The 15,858-nt window shown below is 28.1% G+C and overlaps 1 protein-coding gene across 1 annotated transcript in view; it reads left to right on the top strand.

The window, feature by feature from the left end:
* The first annotated feature begins 868 nt into the window (after positions 1-868).
* The window catches only part of LOC122497749 (RNA/RNP complex-1-interacting phosphatase-like), a 49,043-nt gene continuing 34,053 nt past the window's right edge, over positions 869-15,858 (top strand). Inside the window, exons 1-2 of the mRNA XM_043605020.1 lie at positions 869-987; positions 1,624-1,699. Coding sequence (XP_043460955.1) covers positions 965-987; positions 1,624-1,699 — 99 coding nt within the window. The 5' untranslated portion in view covers positions 869-964. The remainder of the gene's footprint in view (positions 988-1,623; positions 1,700-15,858) is intronic.

Raw genomic sequence — 15,858 nt, 5'->3', positions numbered from 1 at the left:
TAATTGAATTCTTTCTAGAAATTTGATTAAAATTGTATTAAAAATAATTTAATTCCCTCAAAACAATTTTTTAAAATAATTTAATTCTTGCAATTTTTTTCGACGAATTTAATTTAAATTATATAGAAAATAATTCAATTCTTTTATAGAATTTTATTAAAATTGATTTAAAATAATTGAATTCCTGTAAAGAAATTTATTATTTAAAAAAATAATTGAATTTTTACAATTTTTTCGACAAATTTAATTAAAATTATATTGATAATAATGGAATTTATAATAATAATAATGGTAATAATGGTATTTTATTATTTATTAAAATAATAAAATTCGTGCGAAGAATTTTATTAGTTTTTGATTATAATATACATAATAATTATTAATTAGTTAATTAGTATACAGTTGCTAGTAATAAATAATTAATAATAATTAATTTAATAAAATTTTCTTTATGAATAATTCTCTTAATTAGTATTATAAATTTCATAATTAATATTTTTATTATTTAATTTTATTTTTTTAAATTAATATCTTTAATTTTCATAATTATTAATTTATATTTCTTGTTATATATTTATTTATTGAATTATTTTTAAATTAATAATTACTTATTAAAATTGATTTACATTAGTGTGAAATTTAATCAAAAAATGGAATTTAAATAAGTAGTATTTATTTTTTTAATTAATGTACATCAATATTTATTATTTTGTTTGTATTTTTTATTTATTTTTAACATTTATATAGAAAATATAAAAAAGAATTTCAATATTCCATTTTATATATTTTATATTAATTTGCAAAATTTGAAAATTCGCGCCACGCGTTTATGGACTGAAAGTAGCTTTCCGTCTTTGCCGCTAGGAGCGCACTGTAGTTCCGCAAAGCGGTGGTGTGTAAATGACTTGTTTGTTGATGATAATTTAACAAATTTTGTAATAGATTTGAGAGGAAAACAATAATAATGTCGAAATCAATACCAGATAGGTAAGAATCAATCGTTTTTTATAGAATACTTATAAAGGCTTCTCAATGATATCTTAAAAATGTAACATTTTGATTGATAATGAAAGTTCTTGTTTTGGAGGTTATGTTGGAATATTTTGCTTATTTTTTGCACGTGTTTTTACTGCGAATGCAAAACAATTCCAGCAATATTTAATCATTTACGATTGAATGGGGTTGATAGGATTGATATTTTATTCTTTTTACCCTTTTTACTGAAATAATTGATCACATGCAGTCTATGTGATTTTACATGTCGACGCCGCTTGGCGGTATTGCTTTTACTTTTACTTCCTTATCAAGTGAATCATAAGAGTTTAGTTTCCGTTTTCAGGAAAAGGTGACGCTTTTCTAAGGTATAACTGTTTTTTAATTTTCGAAATTTCTTTTTCAGGAATAAAATTATAATAGTTGCTTAGTTAATTAATTTAGATATTTATGATAAAATGTTCTTGGTAGTTTATCGACATTCCTGGAATTGTGAGTCGTATAGTCGAGTTGGAAATCGTACTTTTTAGTTTTTGTTTTCGTTTCAATTGAAAAGTGACGAAAAGTACGAAGTAAATATTATGAAAAAATGATCTCTACAATTTTAATTGATTTGATTTCTTTTTTTAGGTGGTTACAATATAAACCCTATGGAGAGGTTATTCAAGGCACGAAAATCCTTGCATTTAAGGTTCCGCTACGAGAAGTGAGTACGATTTGTAAACGAAATTTCTTTTTTAACAATTCACTGATCAAAATCAATGAATTTTAAATTTAAATCAATTTTAAATTAATATAGTTTAGAAATTTAATTAATTATAGTAAAATGAAGGTTTTGAAATTTAATCTCCGACTGGAGTGAAAAATAGTTATATGAAATTTTTGTTAGCGGACTTTGGTCCATAAAAATTTAATAGGAATATAAAATTTCCTCTTACCAACACCTGTGCATATGCCGTAGGTGTTTTCTATTTGTCGATATTCTGCATACTGAAGATTCTTCTTTTCTCTTTTTTTTTTTTTATATCTCATTGGGTTAATATTTATCTTTGATTGATTTATTTGTGCTTTAATTGGAGAGCCTAGGGCAAATTTTTCGAATCATTGAAATAAATCACAGTTTACAGCAGTTGAAATTGATGCAGGGGATTTTGTTTACTCGAAGAACCGAAAGGTACTTAAAAACTTTCATTTTGAAGGAGCACCGAAAGCTCAACAGTCTCTGAACGGACTCGAAACGAAGCTTATGAATTCTGCAAGGTAGTCACACGAAAACTAGTGATTTATGCAGATGTAAATCAGCAGTTTGGCGGCAGTGCTGACAGGGCTCTACACGTCCGTCCCCTGCAATTCAATGATTAACTACTTGGCCACCAAGTTCCTCCTTTTTAAAAAAAAAAGATGAAAAAAAAATAATTGTATGGATTAAAGATTAAATAGTAGGCTATTAAGATTTTCTTCAATCTTTTTAATTCTTAAAATATTAAAATATTCGTTGTTGAATTCTTCGTTTCGAATCTGAAACTTCTTGAAGACTTTAGAGTTTAGTGTGAGCGATTGATTTTTTTTGTTAGAAAGATAATTGGTAATAGTACTTCAAATTTTTCCGTTTGGATAAATTCGCACTCGTCTGCTTAAATCTATTTATTACTTTTTTTTTACCATTTGCTACTATTTGGATACTTTTTTATTATTTTTGTGATACTAAGAGCTACTTTTTTCTTTTCATTGAGAATGTACAGCTACTTTAAATCCGCCTTGAAATAAACAAATCATTCTCAAAAAATTTAATAAAATTCTTAGAAACAATTCAAAAAAATTTTAATGAAATTATTTGAAAAAATTCAAAAAAATTTTTAATAAAATTCTTTGTCAAATACTGTTTGTTAATTGTGGCCTTAGGTCCTTTGGTCCTAAGGCCACAATTAACAGACAGTATTTGACAAAAATTAAGGTCCTTGAAAAAATACCGAAAATAAAATTCTTTGAAACAATTCAAAAAAATTTTAATAAAATTCTTTAAAACGATTTTATTATTTTCAACAGTTTTAAGAATTTTTTTCGCAAAAATTCAATAATTTTTACAAACAATAAAATTCTTTCATGAAATTCAATTATTTTCAATATCTATACTATTTGAATAAAATTTTTCAAAAGTATTGAATTATTAAAAAAAATAATAATATAATTTTCATAGAAATTCAATTATTTAAAATACAATTTTCAGGAATATTTTTCGAATTAAATCAATTTTTGATAAAATTTAATTATTTTCAAAAATTTTAACACAATTTTTCGCAAGAATTCAATTATATCACAACTAATAGAATTCCTGGCAAAAATTTAATTATTTTTTCATAAATAAAAAAATTCTTTGCAGGATTTAAAATATTTTTAATATAATGTTAAATGAATTACAAAGCAAAATATAATTATTTTTAAAATTTTTATTAAAATTGTTCAAAAGAAATCAATTATTTTCAAAAATTAGTAATAAAATTCTTTGAAACAATTAAATTTTTTCAAAGATGTTTATTTAAACTTTAAATAATTGAATTGTTTCGCAGAATTTTATTAAAATTTTTGAAAATAATCAAGAACTATTAAGAAATTTAACGAAATTTTTTTTTTAATAATTATTGAATTCTGATTCAGAATGTCATTTAAATTCTTGAGAATAATTGAATGCTTTTGAAGAATTCTATTTCAATTTTTAAAAAATTGAATTCATTGCAAAATTTTGTAAAAATTCTATTGAAAATAATTGAATTCTTGCATAAAATTTCAGAAAATAATTGAATTGTTTCACTGTATTTTATTAAAACTTTTGAAAATAATTGAATACTTTGAACAAAATTAATTATTTTCAAGAATTTTGTAAAAACTTTTAATAGGAATTAAATTATTTTCCAATAGAATTTTAATTAAATTTCTTAAATAATTTTTAAATATAATTCTTCACAGAAATTCAATTATTTAAAAAAATTTTTGATAAACTTCTTGTCAGGGATTCAATTATCGTCATAAACAAACAAATTCTTGGCTAGAATTCAATTATTTTTAGCACAATTGTAATTAAATTCCTCGGAAGAATTAAATTATTTTCATCAGTTAAAAAAATGCTTTAAAAAATTCAATTATTTTCAAAAATGTAAATAAAATTCCTTACAAAAATTTAATTATTTTGACAAATAGAAAATTTTTTACAGGAATTCATTTATATACTAACATTTTTAATAAAATTCGTTGAAATAATTCAATTATTGTCATAAATAATAAAATTTTTGCTGGATTACAATTATCTTTAATACACTTTTAAATAAATTTCCGAAAAAATATAATTCTTTTTAAAATTTTTTTTTCAATTCTACGAATGAAATCAATAATTTTCAAAAAAATTGATAACATTCTTTATGAAGATTCAATTTTAAGAAATAATTATGTATTCTATCAATTATTTAATTTTGTATTTAAATATGTAAATGAATTCTTGTGAAACGGTCTAATAAGAAATAATTTAAAAATGATTTTCAATTAATATTTTACATAATAATTGAATATTAAAAGCGTTATATTATGAATTTTTATAGAAATAATTAAATTTCTGATGATTTTTAAATTGAAATCTTTCAAAATTTAATTTTTGCAAAACTGTAATAATATTTGAATATTTATTTAAAAAATTGGTAATTTATAATTTTTCTATTAAGTTATTAAAGACACAGAATTATTGTAATGAAAATTTAATTTGAAGAAGAAATTAATCAATTTCGTTTGTTTGAATGTTCAGAACTTTAGAATTTTAAATTCTCGTAAAAATTAAATAATAATTCCACTTAATTCAAAATATTGTCGCATTAAATTGAAATAAATTTTATATTTTTAAGAATTTTATTTCTATATTTTCAAAAATTATTTTTAAAGATTGTATTTTTGAAGAATTTCAACTAAAAATTTAGAAAATAATTGAAGTTTAGAAACATTTCGTACCAAGATAAGAAGAAAAGCGAATACTTTTTCATGGAAATCAGAAAAAAGTCAGGGAAATATAGAATCAAATTTTTATGATTTTTCCGAATCGATGAAAACGAGTTTTTAGTTGTCAAATTCAATTGTTTAATATAGTTACGTTTTTACTATTTATTTTCAGTTTTAACGCTTCTTTTTGTAAATTAATTATCGAGTACGAAGCCTGGGGGCTAATAAACGATAGGCATGCGAAAAAAAAAGAAATTCTGTTTTTTTCCATTTTTTATTTTTTCTTCTAATTCTTCTCTCTTCTGTCTTTTCATCTTCCTCACTAAATCACAGATTATCTTCACTGCGGGAAGAGTGGTTGCGACGGGAATGTTATGATAAGATCGCATTGAATTCTCGAAAGAGCTCGGTAGGCGCACGCAAGTTTGACCCACGCTTTTGGTATTTTATTTACTTTATATTGGTATCTTTGTGGCACGAGCCAGTGACATGGTGGTCGCAATTCCCAGAAGTTTTGCAAATCTGTAAACAATTACTATTTGTTTCGTTTTTTCGAATTATTCCTCTTCTTCTTCTTCTTTATTGCGCACTCTATTTTTTATTTATTCATTCAAACAAAAATTCTTTTTTCTTCAACATTTAAGGAAACTTCATTTATATAATATTATTTCAGGCATATATTCAAAAGTGTGAAGGAACATGTGTTTTAATTAATTGCTCCTATGGGAATGATGTTATAAAAATACGATGTGAAAAAAAGTAGTTTTGCTAATCGCCAATAGAAAGTTACAATAGAGAATGGACAACTAATTGATTCTGGCGGCCGCGAACTTTACATAAAATAAGTCTCGGTGTATATATAAAGAATTGGACCTAAGGCCTGATTGGAACCTGCTGCGAGATCTGCAGGGAGTCTCTCGTTAATAGGTCCCTCAAAGCTTATTCTCACTGTCTTGAAGAGATCTTTCGAAAGTGCGGAACATTCTACATACCTTCTTTTCTTTTTAGGACGATACCAAGTTGCACTAATATTTTTATTTCTTTAAACGTTTAATTTATTCTCGAGAATTAATTAGGTTACAAATTTTTTTCGAGAGAAAAATCGCTTTTCTTCTTTAATAACAGGGATCACGGTTGGGTCACTTTTGTACATAATTCACTTTTTTTTCTTCTTCTTTTCCCCTTTTTTATGCCCTTAAATTATTAAAATCTAAAATTGTTAGGTAGGTTTCTCTTTTCTCTCTATTTTATTTTAAAAGAAAAGAAAAAATTGTCACATTTTTTTAGTTAGAATATTTTTTAGTTATGTGGAAGTATTTTCCAAAAGCACAAAAATAATAAAACTAAATACCATAAAAGAGAGTAAAAAATGTTGAATTTTAAGAAATTCGGATTTTTGAATTTTTGATAATTTTCTATAATTTTAGATTTTTTAACAAAGAGTCGAGGCTACTAAATAAGTAAAGTATTTTTGAAAAGCACAAAAATAATGAAGCTGAATCCCATAAAAGAGAGGAAAAAATGTTGAATTTTAAGAAATTCGGATTTTTGAATTTTTGATAATTTTCGATAATTTTTTATTTTTTACCAAAGAGTCGAGACTATTAAATAAGTAAAGTATTTTCCAAAAGCACAAAAATAATGAAGCTGAATCCCATAAAAGAGAGGAAAAAATGTTGAATTTTAATATATTCGGATTTTTGAATTTTTGATAATTTTCGATAATTTTAGATTTTTTACTAAAGAGTCGAGACTATTAAATAAGTAAAGTATTTTCCAGAAGCACAAAAATAATGAAGCTAAATCCCATAAAAGAGAGGAAAAAATGTTGAATTTTAAGAAATTCGGATTTTTGAATTTTTGATAATTTTCTATAATTTTAGATTTTTTAACAAAGAGTCGAGGCTACTAAATAAGTAAAGTATTTTTGAAAAGCACAAAAATAATGAAGCTGAATCCCATAAAAGAGAGGAAAAAATGTTGAATTTTAAGAAATTCGGATTTTTGAATTCTTGATAATTTCCGATAATTTTAGATTTTTTACCAAAGAGTCGAGACTATTTAATAAATAAAGTATTTTCCAAAAGCACAAAAATAATAAAACTAAATCCCACAAAAGAGAGGAAAAAATGTTGAATTTTAAGAAATTCGGATTTTTGAATTTTTGATAATTTTCGATAATTTTTGATTTTTTACCAAAGAGTCGAGACTATTAAATAAGTAAAGTATTTTCCAGAAGCACAAAAATAATGAAGCTAAATCCCATAAAAGAGAGGAAAAAATGTTGAATTTTAAGAAATTCGGATTTTTGAATTTTTGATAATTTTCTATAATTTTAGATTTTTTAACAAAAAGTCGAGGCTACTAAATAAGTAAAGTATTTTCCAGAAGCACAAAAATAATGAAGCTAAATCCCATAAAAGAGAGGAAAAAATGTTGAATTTTAAGAAATTCGGATTTTTGAATTTTTGATAATTTTCGATAATGTTAGATTTTTTACCAAAGAGTCGAGACTATTAAATAAGTAAAGTATTTTTTAAAAGCACAAAAATAATGAAGCTAAATGCCATAAAAGAGGAGAAAAAATAGTGAATTTTAAGAAATTCGGATTTTTGAATTTTTGATATTTTTCGATAATTTTAGATTTTTTACCAAAGAGTCGAGACTATTAAATAAGTAAAGTATTTTCCAATAGCACAAAAATAGTGAAGCTGATTCCCATAAAAGAGAGGAAAAAATGTTGAATTTAAAGAAATTCGGATTTTTGAATTTTTGATAATTTTCGATAATTTTAGATTTTTTACCAAAGAGTCGAGACTATTAAATAAGTAAAGTATTTTCCAAGAGCACAAAAATAATGAAGCTGAATCCCATAAAAGAGAGGAAAAAAAGGTTGAATTTTAAGAAATTCAATTTTTCGGATTTTTGATAATTTTCGATAATTTTAGATTTTTTAACAAAGAGTCAAGACTATTAAATAAGTAAAGTATTTTCCAAAAGCACAAAAATAATGAAGCTAAATCCCATAAAAGAGAATAAAAATTGTTGAATTTTAAGAAATTCGGATTTTTGAATTTTTGATAATTTTCGATAATTTTAGATTTTTTACTAAAGAGCCGAGGCTACTAAATAAGTAAAGTATTTTTGAAAAGCACAAAAATAATGAAGCTGAATCCCATAAAAGAGAGGAAAAAATGTTGAATTTTAAGAAATTCGGATTTTTGAATTTTTGATAATTTTCGATAATTTTAGATTTTTTAACAAAGAGTCGAGGCTACTAAATAAGTAAAGTATTTTTTAAAAGCACAAAAATAATGAAGCTAAATGCCATAAAAGAGGAGAAAAAATAGTGAATTTTAAGAAATTCGGATTTTTGAATTTTTGATAATTTTCGATAATTTTAGATTTTTTAACAAAGAGTCGAGGCTACTAAATAAGTAAAGTATTTTCCAGAAGCACAAAAATAATGAAGCTAAATCCCATAAAAGAGAGGAAAAAATGTTGAATTTTAAGAAATTCGGATTTTTGAATTTTTGATATTTTTCGATAATTTTAGATTTTTTACCAAAGAGTCGAGACTATTAAATAAGTAAAGTATTTTCCAATAGCACAAAAATAATGAAGCTAAATCCCATAAAAGAGAGGAAAAAATGTTTAATTTTAAGAAATTCGGATTTTTGAATTTTAGATAATTTTAGATTTTTTACCAAAGAGTCGAGACTATTAAATAAGTAAAGTATTTTCCAAGAGCCCAAAAATAATGAAGCTGAATCCCATAAAAGAGAGGAAAAAATGTTGAATTTTAGGAATATCGGTTTTTTGGATTTTTTGATAATTTTTGATAAAATCTATCATCAAATATTTTAAAAATAATTGAATTCCAAAGAAGAATTTCATCTAATTTTTTAAAAATAATTGAATTTCTACTGTGAGAGTAAATTTTAATTTATTTATAAAAATAACGGAAAATTTTCGTAATTTTGCGAGTCGTAACATTTTTAGAATTTAATTTAAGAAAGCATTTTGAAATCTTCCTTTTGGGTTGATTGTAAACTTTCCATAATCGGCCATTTATAATATCTCTTGTCCCAGACTCTTAATTCTTTCGTAAGAATGAATTTTTTTTCTCTCTTTTTGCATGAAAATAATATTAATGCGAGGACAACACCCGGTCTGACACCAAAAACGTATCTATTCTAAAATGAATTGTCTCGACGTGGGTGATATCTGTATTTTCAGCATTCCAAAACTCTCCTCTCTCTCTGTCTCGTAACATTTAGATCTCTATCGTTGTAACTTCTCAGTTACATTAGTATTATTCTACGCTGACTTCTGCAGAGGACACTATTGTCTTTTGTTTTGTCGCGATAAACGCGCGAGGGGTTTTTGAATAGAAACAAGAGAGAAAGAGAAAGAGAGGTAGAGAGAAAGCGCGTGTATCACGTCATAATTTTTCCTCAATGCACCATTGCCTCTGTCTCTTTTTCCATATTTTTCGGTAATTTATGAATACTTATATCTCTATATCTTTTGGTTATCTCATGAAAAAACTCGTAACATCCTAACATCATTTCACACCAAAATCTGCTTACTCGATCCCATATATTGTATATAAATTGTCTGTGTCATTATTTTCGAATTTTGGCATCTTTGTTATAGTGGTTTTTTCCTCCTATTCGTATTTTCTATCATATTAGAGTACTATACGTGATGTGCTTCGGAGGAAAATGCCTAAGAAGCAAATAATTTTAAGTTATCTTTGTGTTATTTTTATAGCTTAATTAAATGTTTCTGTTTAATTGTGTAAAACTGAAATCAGTCTTTATTGATTATTTTCGATGTAATCTAGAAAAAATCTGTTTTATAAACAGGGTGTCTTTTTTCGTTGAGTTTTTAAGGTTTGTGAACTGGTAACAATTTTTTAATTATAAAGAACAATAGTTTGTAAATAATCTTCAAATTAAAAGAAGTGATGAAAGTATCGTCGTTCATTTGAGCGTTCGAAACTTTAAGTACTTCAAAGTTATTTTATCTTCAATGTAAGATAGGAAGAGGTATGAAGATAGGAATTAGCAAAGTATAAAGTGCGATAATCCAGGTAATGATTAACAATTCTTTCTTTAACGCCCTGTTGGAATTAGGGGAGGAAGGTATACACTGAAGGATTCTTTTTTCTTCTTTTTTTCAATACTTATTCGTATATTTCTTTTCTCTTTACTTAGCTGACATGGGGCTTTAAAAATATATTTATATAAGTAAAAGCGAGATGCAGAAGATGCTGGAGACGGAGAGAATGAATATAATTTATATCCAAGTTGGCGAACAACTTCGATGACTTTGTAAAATATTACTGATCCTGGTTTTGGAGATCTTATCTGCCACCGACACCGCATTTTGTTTCGTCGTAACGCCTTCCTCTTCCGTCTCTTTTTCATCTGTTGTTGCTGCTGATGCTGATGCTATTGAACTGGCGCCTCCAAGGGGGTCATAAGTCAAACTAAAAACTTTTCTCTTCAGAATATTTTTTTTTTTTTCATTTACGATGGGTTGAGAAAAAAAAATGCAGAGATATTTATTAACGATTGAAAGTCATTAAGTTATAAACGATATCATATATATGGGGAAGTAGGTACGCGCAGGTATTGTTTATGTATCTTAATTTGAGACTAGATTTTTTCCCGTCATAGGTATGTTGTGTATATATCTTAGATAGTCAACATTCTATCTTGTAGGGTTTCTTTCTTTTCTGAGAACCCTGTTGGATGCAAAAAGGGATCTCGCACGTTGTAACCTGTTTATCTAATCGCCGATCATTTTCTACTTGTTTTCTTTTTTGCTTCTTGTGTGTAATAAAAAATGCGAACTTTCATTTTTGGGAGAATTTATCAAAGTTAATAAAAGTTGGGATGAAAATGGAAAAATTTGTCTTCATTAGGATCATTTGTCTTTATCGTGTTTCCAAGGTATTGAAGTAATTTACGATTCTGACGAAAATGAAAATTGAATTCATCAAATGTTGTATTATATCGAACAGGCGAGTTTAATGAATTAAGAACCGATTCGTTGACAGGTTTTTTTATGTCTTCGGTGGCTTCTATACCTAGATTCTAGGAGCATCTGTCCGATATTAGAAGATTAAGATCCTTTCTCCTGTTCTTCTCTCTTTCCCTCACGCTAAGCGCGTGATCTCCGTGAGCTCATTTTAAAAAGTCAAAGTTATGCTAGAAATATACTGACAGACATACTGCAGTAATGGAAGCTGTAGCCGCAGGGGACCTTTTCTGACTTGAAAATGCCGTCTTCATTTTTATTTATGCCCTGATCACTCTAAACCGATAACGTGCGGTAATTAAAAAACTAGCTGCTTTTTCGAATCCTTGAGAAATAGTCCCAATGACGTTTACCGACAAAAAGGCTCGTTTGTCGAAACACGAAGAAGCACTCCTCGTCGAACACCATATAATCCAAAAAACTCATTTGAAAAACTACACAACTTTTAAAAGTCCTGCAGATTCCTCTCCCTCTCTTCTCACATACACACAAACTGTAAACTTTTATGACACTGGCATAAATGTTACCGTGTGCACTTGGTCCTAAAAAATTAATTCTTCCCAGAATCAACATTTAGTTACAAGAATTTAAATTAGATTAGGTACGATTTTTAAATTCAACTAACAAGAAGAAAGTGACAAACCAAAAGGGAAAAATAGGTTCGATTAAAAGATTTGAACAATCTTTTAAGTTCAATTCGGAAGAAAATTAATTTAAAATTTAGAAGGGGAAACTTCAACAGATAATATATAATATTACGAAAATATTAAAATTTCTGCCAATTCTGCATAAACTTGCATATACCTGCGGTTTGGTGAAACCTTGAGATAAATTAACCTCCTGTAGTATAATAATGCCGTTCTTTAACCATTCATCGAGATAATAATTTTGAGAGATTTTTTTTTTTCTGTAACTATGGCGAAATCGGAGTTTTGCTTGATTGTTTTAGCTACGGGAGTGAGAATACATTATATTAATGAACAACCTGTACAAACTGAAGACAAGATTAACGACTCCAAGATATTGGTGGTCGTGACTTGCCGGGACTATTTAAACGAATGTTTGTTTCCTGCCTATTTTGCGTTCTTGCCATTCTGGTAGGACTCCTACCTAACAGCCCCCCGTAAGGATTTTTAGGCTCTTGGCGCCATTCAAAGGCCCACCACTTCCACCTTTATGATCCTCTTTCTAGTGCTAAAAATCCTTAGAAGCTACGGAGGAGACTATACCATTCACTGAATTTTAAAATCTAATTCTTCACTTTGGACAATTAGTATGGAGTATCTGGTATTCAGTCACAGTTACTCTGAGGATATCAAATTGAGACAAAAAACGAATAAAAAATGTTGCTTTGCAACACTTTTGATTCGTTTTTTGTCTCAATTTGATATCCTTGGAAAAGCTGTGAGTATTAGTATTTTTGATTTTTAATTACAAACTAAGTGGGATATAAATATCGTAAAAAGTGATAGTCTAGACAAGAATTATCTGACAAGATGCGATAGGATATAGTCGCTGAATTGCACGTATTTTGAAATCGAGAAGAGAATAATAGCATAAATAAAGAATAAGAGAAGGAGACCAAAGACTATCCATTTGGCAACTACATAGCCGTACATCATGGGAATATAAAAGCTTACCACTCGTTGCATGGAAGTATAATAGTGTATGGGTCACCTTAGCATCCATTACCCATATTCTGGCTACATTTTCTATAAAGGTTCCTCCTATATCCCTTGATAGGGACATTTCCTATTTTATTTTGTGAACAATTCCTTCGCAATACATGGAATTTAACGTTGTCCAGACACTAACAAATTGCAAGTTTTGGAAAATGCAGAAAAATTTACTGCTGATGACACGCCATTTTAAAGCCGACAAAGTATTTCCCTGTGAACAAAAAGAAAAAAAATTTCCAATACCATTCTCATTTTCTCACTCACTCTATCACCCCCAGGAAAATTTAACACCAAATTATGAAAAGCACAACTTCCGTTTTCTTTTATTTCATCGACATAAGTGACTCTATTTCGACAAAGAATTTAGAAAAAAGGCGGAAGGAATAAGAGAAAAAAAAAATCCTCGGAAAACCAAAAACCACGCCTGGTTAGACCAGTGGTGGACCCTGAAATTTTCCAGGGGGTTTGTTGGCTTTTTTTCTTCTTTCATTCGCAAAACTGTGCGGGTCTCCATCGACAAAGAAAGCAGGCAGTGGCGCTATAAATTTCAGAGGCGCAATTTCTCCACGCGTCGTCAGGGTCTGTGGTTGACATTTTTGTAAACACACATACACTGAAATTTGAGGCTAAATCAGAAGGATGGCAAATAGCTGCAAAGAAATGAGAGAGAGAGAGAGAGAAGGAGAGCGAAAGCGCGTAGCAGTAGTTTCAAGCAAGAGGGAAAAAAAGTACAATACACCGAAAAATAGAAGAAAGAGAGAAGTCTTGGAGTGAAAGAGGAAGGGAAAAAGTTATGTGACACGAAGGGGGCAGGTGGGATGGAATAGCGAGCGCCGGCTCATACATACTCCATTCAAAGGAAATTTATGTACCAGAAGCATAAAGCCACTATGCCGCAACTCAGCCTAAACCGCCCAAAAGCAACACAAGCCACCGAATTCAAAAATGTCCAGAAAGGTAACTTACAAATGCAATATACCATACATCGAGTATCGGGAATCTATTTTTTTTTCTTGCTACTCAAAACTTTTCTCGTTACTTCAATATACTCAACCGACTCTTTTCTTCTAAAAAAAAGAAGTTTCTCGATGCTACAAGAATTTCCTCTTAAAAAAATTACAAAAGTGTGTGACAAATTCTGTTTTCCGTTTGTATTTAAATAGGTGCCATAATCAGAATCTGATTCTTTAATTTTAACTTTACTAGTAGACTTAGCTAGTACCGAACGTAAAGTGACTTTTTTTTTACCGATGTCGCACAAAGAAACTTTTCTTTATTAACCGTCTAAACAGAAGTCTATAGCATTATAGTGACAGTATAATGATATAATAAAGTGACAGTTTAATAATTCTGAACCTGAGGTTTACATCCGTAATTCGGAAAACACACTTCTTTTAGGAGTTTCACCAACTCCGATTAAAAAGTAATCGATGATTAAAGTCAATTTAACTGCTTATGATTGGTCGGTTAAGGATTTAATCTTGATTAATTTTTAATCAGAGTTGGTGAAACTGGCCCTTAGTCCAGTTGAAAAAGTGCTTCGTTTCTTTTTTTCGTAACAAACACATCATAAATTAGATTAACTCCATTACTGTTAATAGTCTTTTTAAAGGCACGCTTACGTTCAGTTAATCTTTAACTTCGCTATAACAATAATAAGCAAGTCATCGTCTACTTGTGATAATTAATAGTGCCCGAGTGTAACAAGTTTTAAGGGGGTACACGCCTGAAGTCTATGGATCGCTTCTCTGAGTGATTGATTGGACAATGTCTCGTATCGGATAACGATATATACGTGACGATGCCGACGGCAAGAACAAGTCGAATAAAAGCAACGTTTTTAACCCATTGCTCTCTCCCCCTCTCTCTTTCTCTCTTCTCGTAACATACACGATCTCGTATCGTTTCTCGTGCACCTTTGAGTATCATATTGCTTTTCTCGAAACTAGTATATCTCTCCATAAAATATTCTCTTTTCTAGAGAGAAAAACGTGTTATTTTTCAATGATTTACATTAGTTTCTCTACTATATACTTATGCTGGAATATATATCGTTTTTTCTCCACCAAGAAACTCGAGCATTATTCAAAAAAAAAGAGAGAAAGAAAAAAATTCCTCAAAATGTTTAAATTGAAATTTTTCATGGGTTTCACATTTGCACCCACTATGGGTGGGCTAAGTGCTAATTACGGGTTCAGTCTGTGCTATCCGATTGGCTGGGCGGGGAGATTCGTATCTGAGAATGAGTATCGGGTCCATTTGGTTATTGCATTAATAATGGATCGAAGGTAAAAATGTTAAAAATCGTTTGCTGTTAAATTGTAACAACTAAAAATGATTAATCATGACTCATTAAAAATTATGAAGCATAAACGCCCATCTAAATCAAAGTAAATTGAATTTAAACATTACTTCATTATTATATTCTTCTGCGCACACAGCTTTTCTAAGGATATGAAATTGAGACGAAAAACGAATTAAAACACTTCGCAACACTTTTGATTCGTTTTTTGTCTCAATTTGATATCCTTAGAAAGACTGTGCTTCTGTTTTGCAACTTTTACTATTTTTATGGAATTTTTGCTATGTTCGAATTTTATAAACAAGAGTTTCATTAATCTTATAAAAATCTGTAGCATCCTTAGCATTCTTCTTTAGTATCCCTAGTGTAATTAGTATAAATAAAAATAAATAGTATACTTAAAATACTTAATGGTGTAGTAAAGTATACTTAGCATCCTCAGTAATATCTCAAGTTAATTCGAAATAATTTTCAAAGTTCCTTCAATACAGAAGAACTAACACGCCCTGTTTTCAAAGTGTGACTCAAATCAATAAACGTCAAATTTTTTTTCACCTTGACTGTGTTAAGTATTTTGAGAAAGGCATTTTTGATGGTTGAACTTGTAAATGAAAAATGGTGTTTTGAGATAAAAGTGAAACAAAAAATTCAATAACAACAATGAAGTGTGTGTGTGTGCAGGAAGGGATTTTAAAATTCTCTCTCACCTTCTGTTTTAAAGAAGGCCGAAACAGAGGAAACAATACTAGAGACAAGGGATTATTATGATGAACGAAGAGTAGTCCCTCTGGAATATAATATTCACAATGAAAAAAATAATCCATTAGTGGCTCCTAGAAACGGATTCATTAATTT

This window comes from Leptopilina heterotoma, unplaced genomic scaffold, assembly GCF_015476425.1.
Source record: "Leptopilina heterotoma isolate Lh14 unplaced genomic scaffold, ASM1547642v1 Lhet_136, whole genome shotgun sequence".
In the NCBI taxonomy this organism is placed as follows: Eukaryota; Metazoa; Arthropoda; class Insecta; order Hymenoptera; family Figitidae; genus Leptopilina; species Leptopilina heterotoma.
This window is presented reverse-complemented; position numbering and strand designations above follow the sequence as displayed.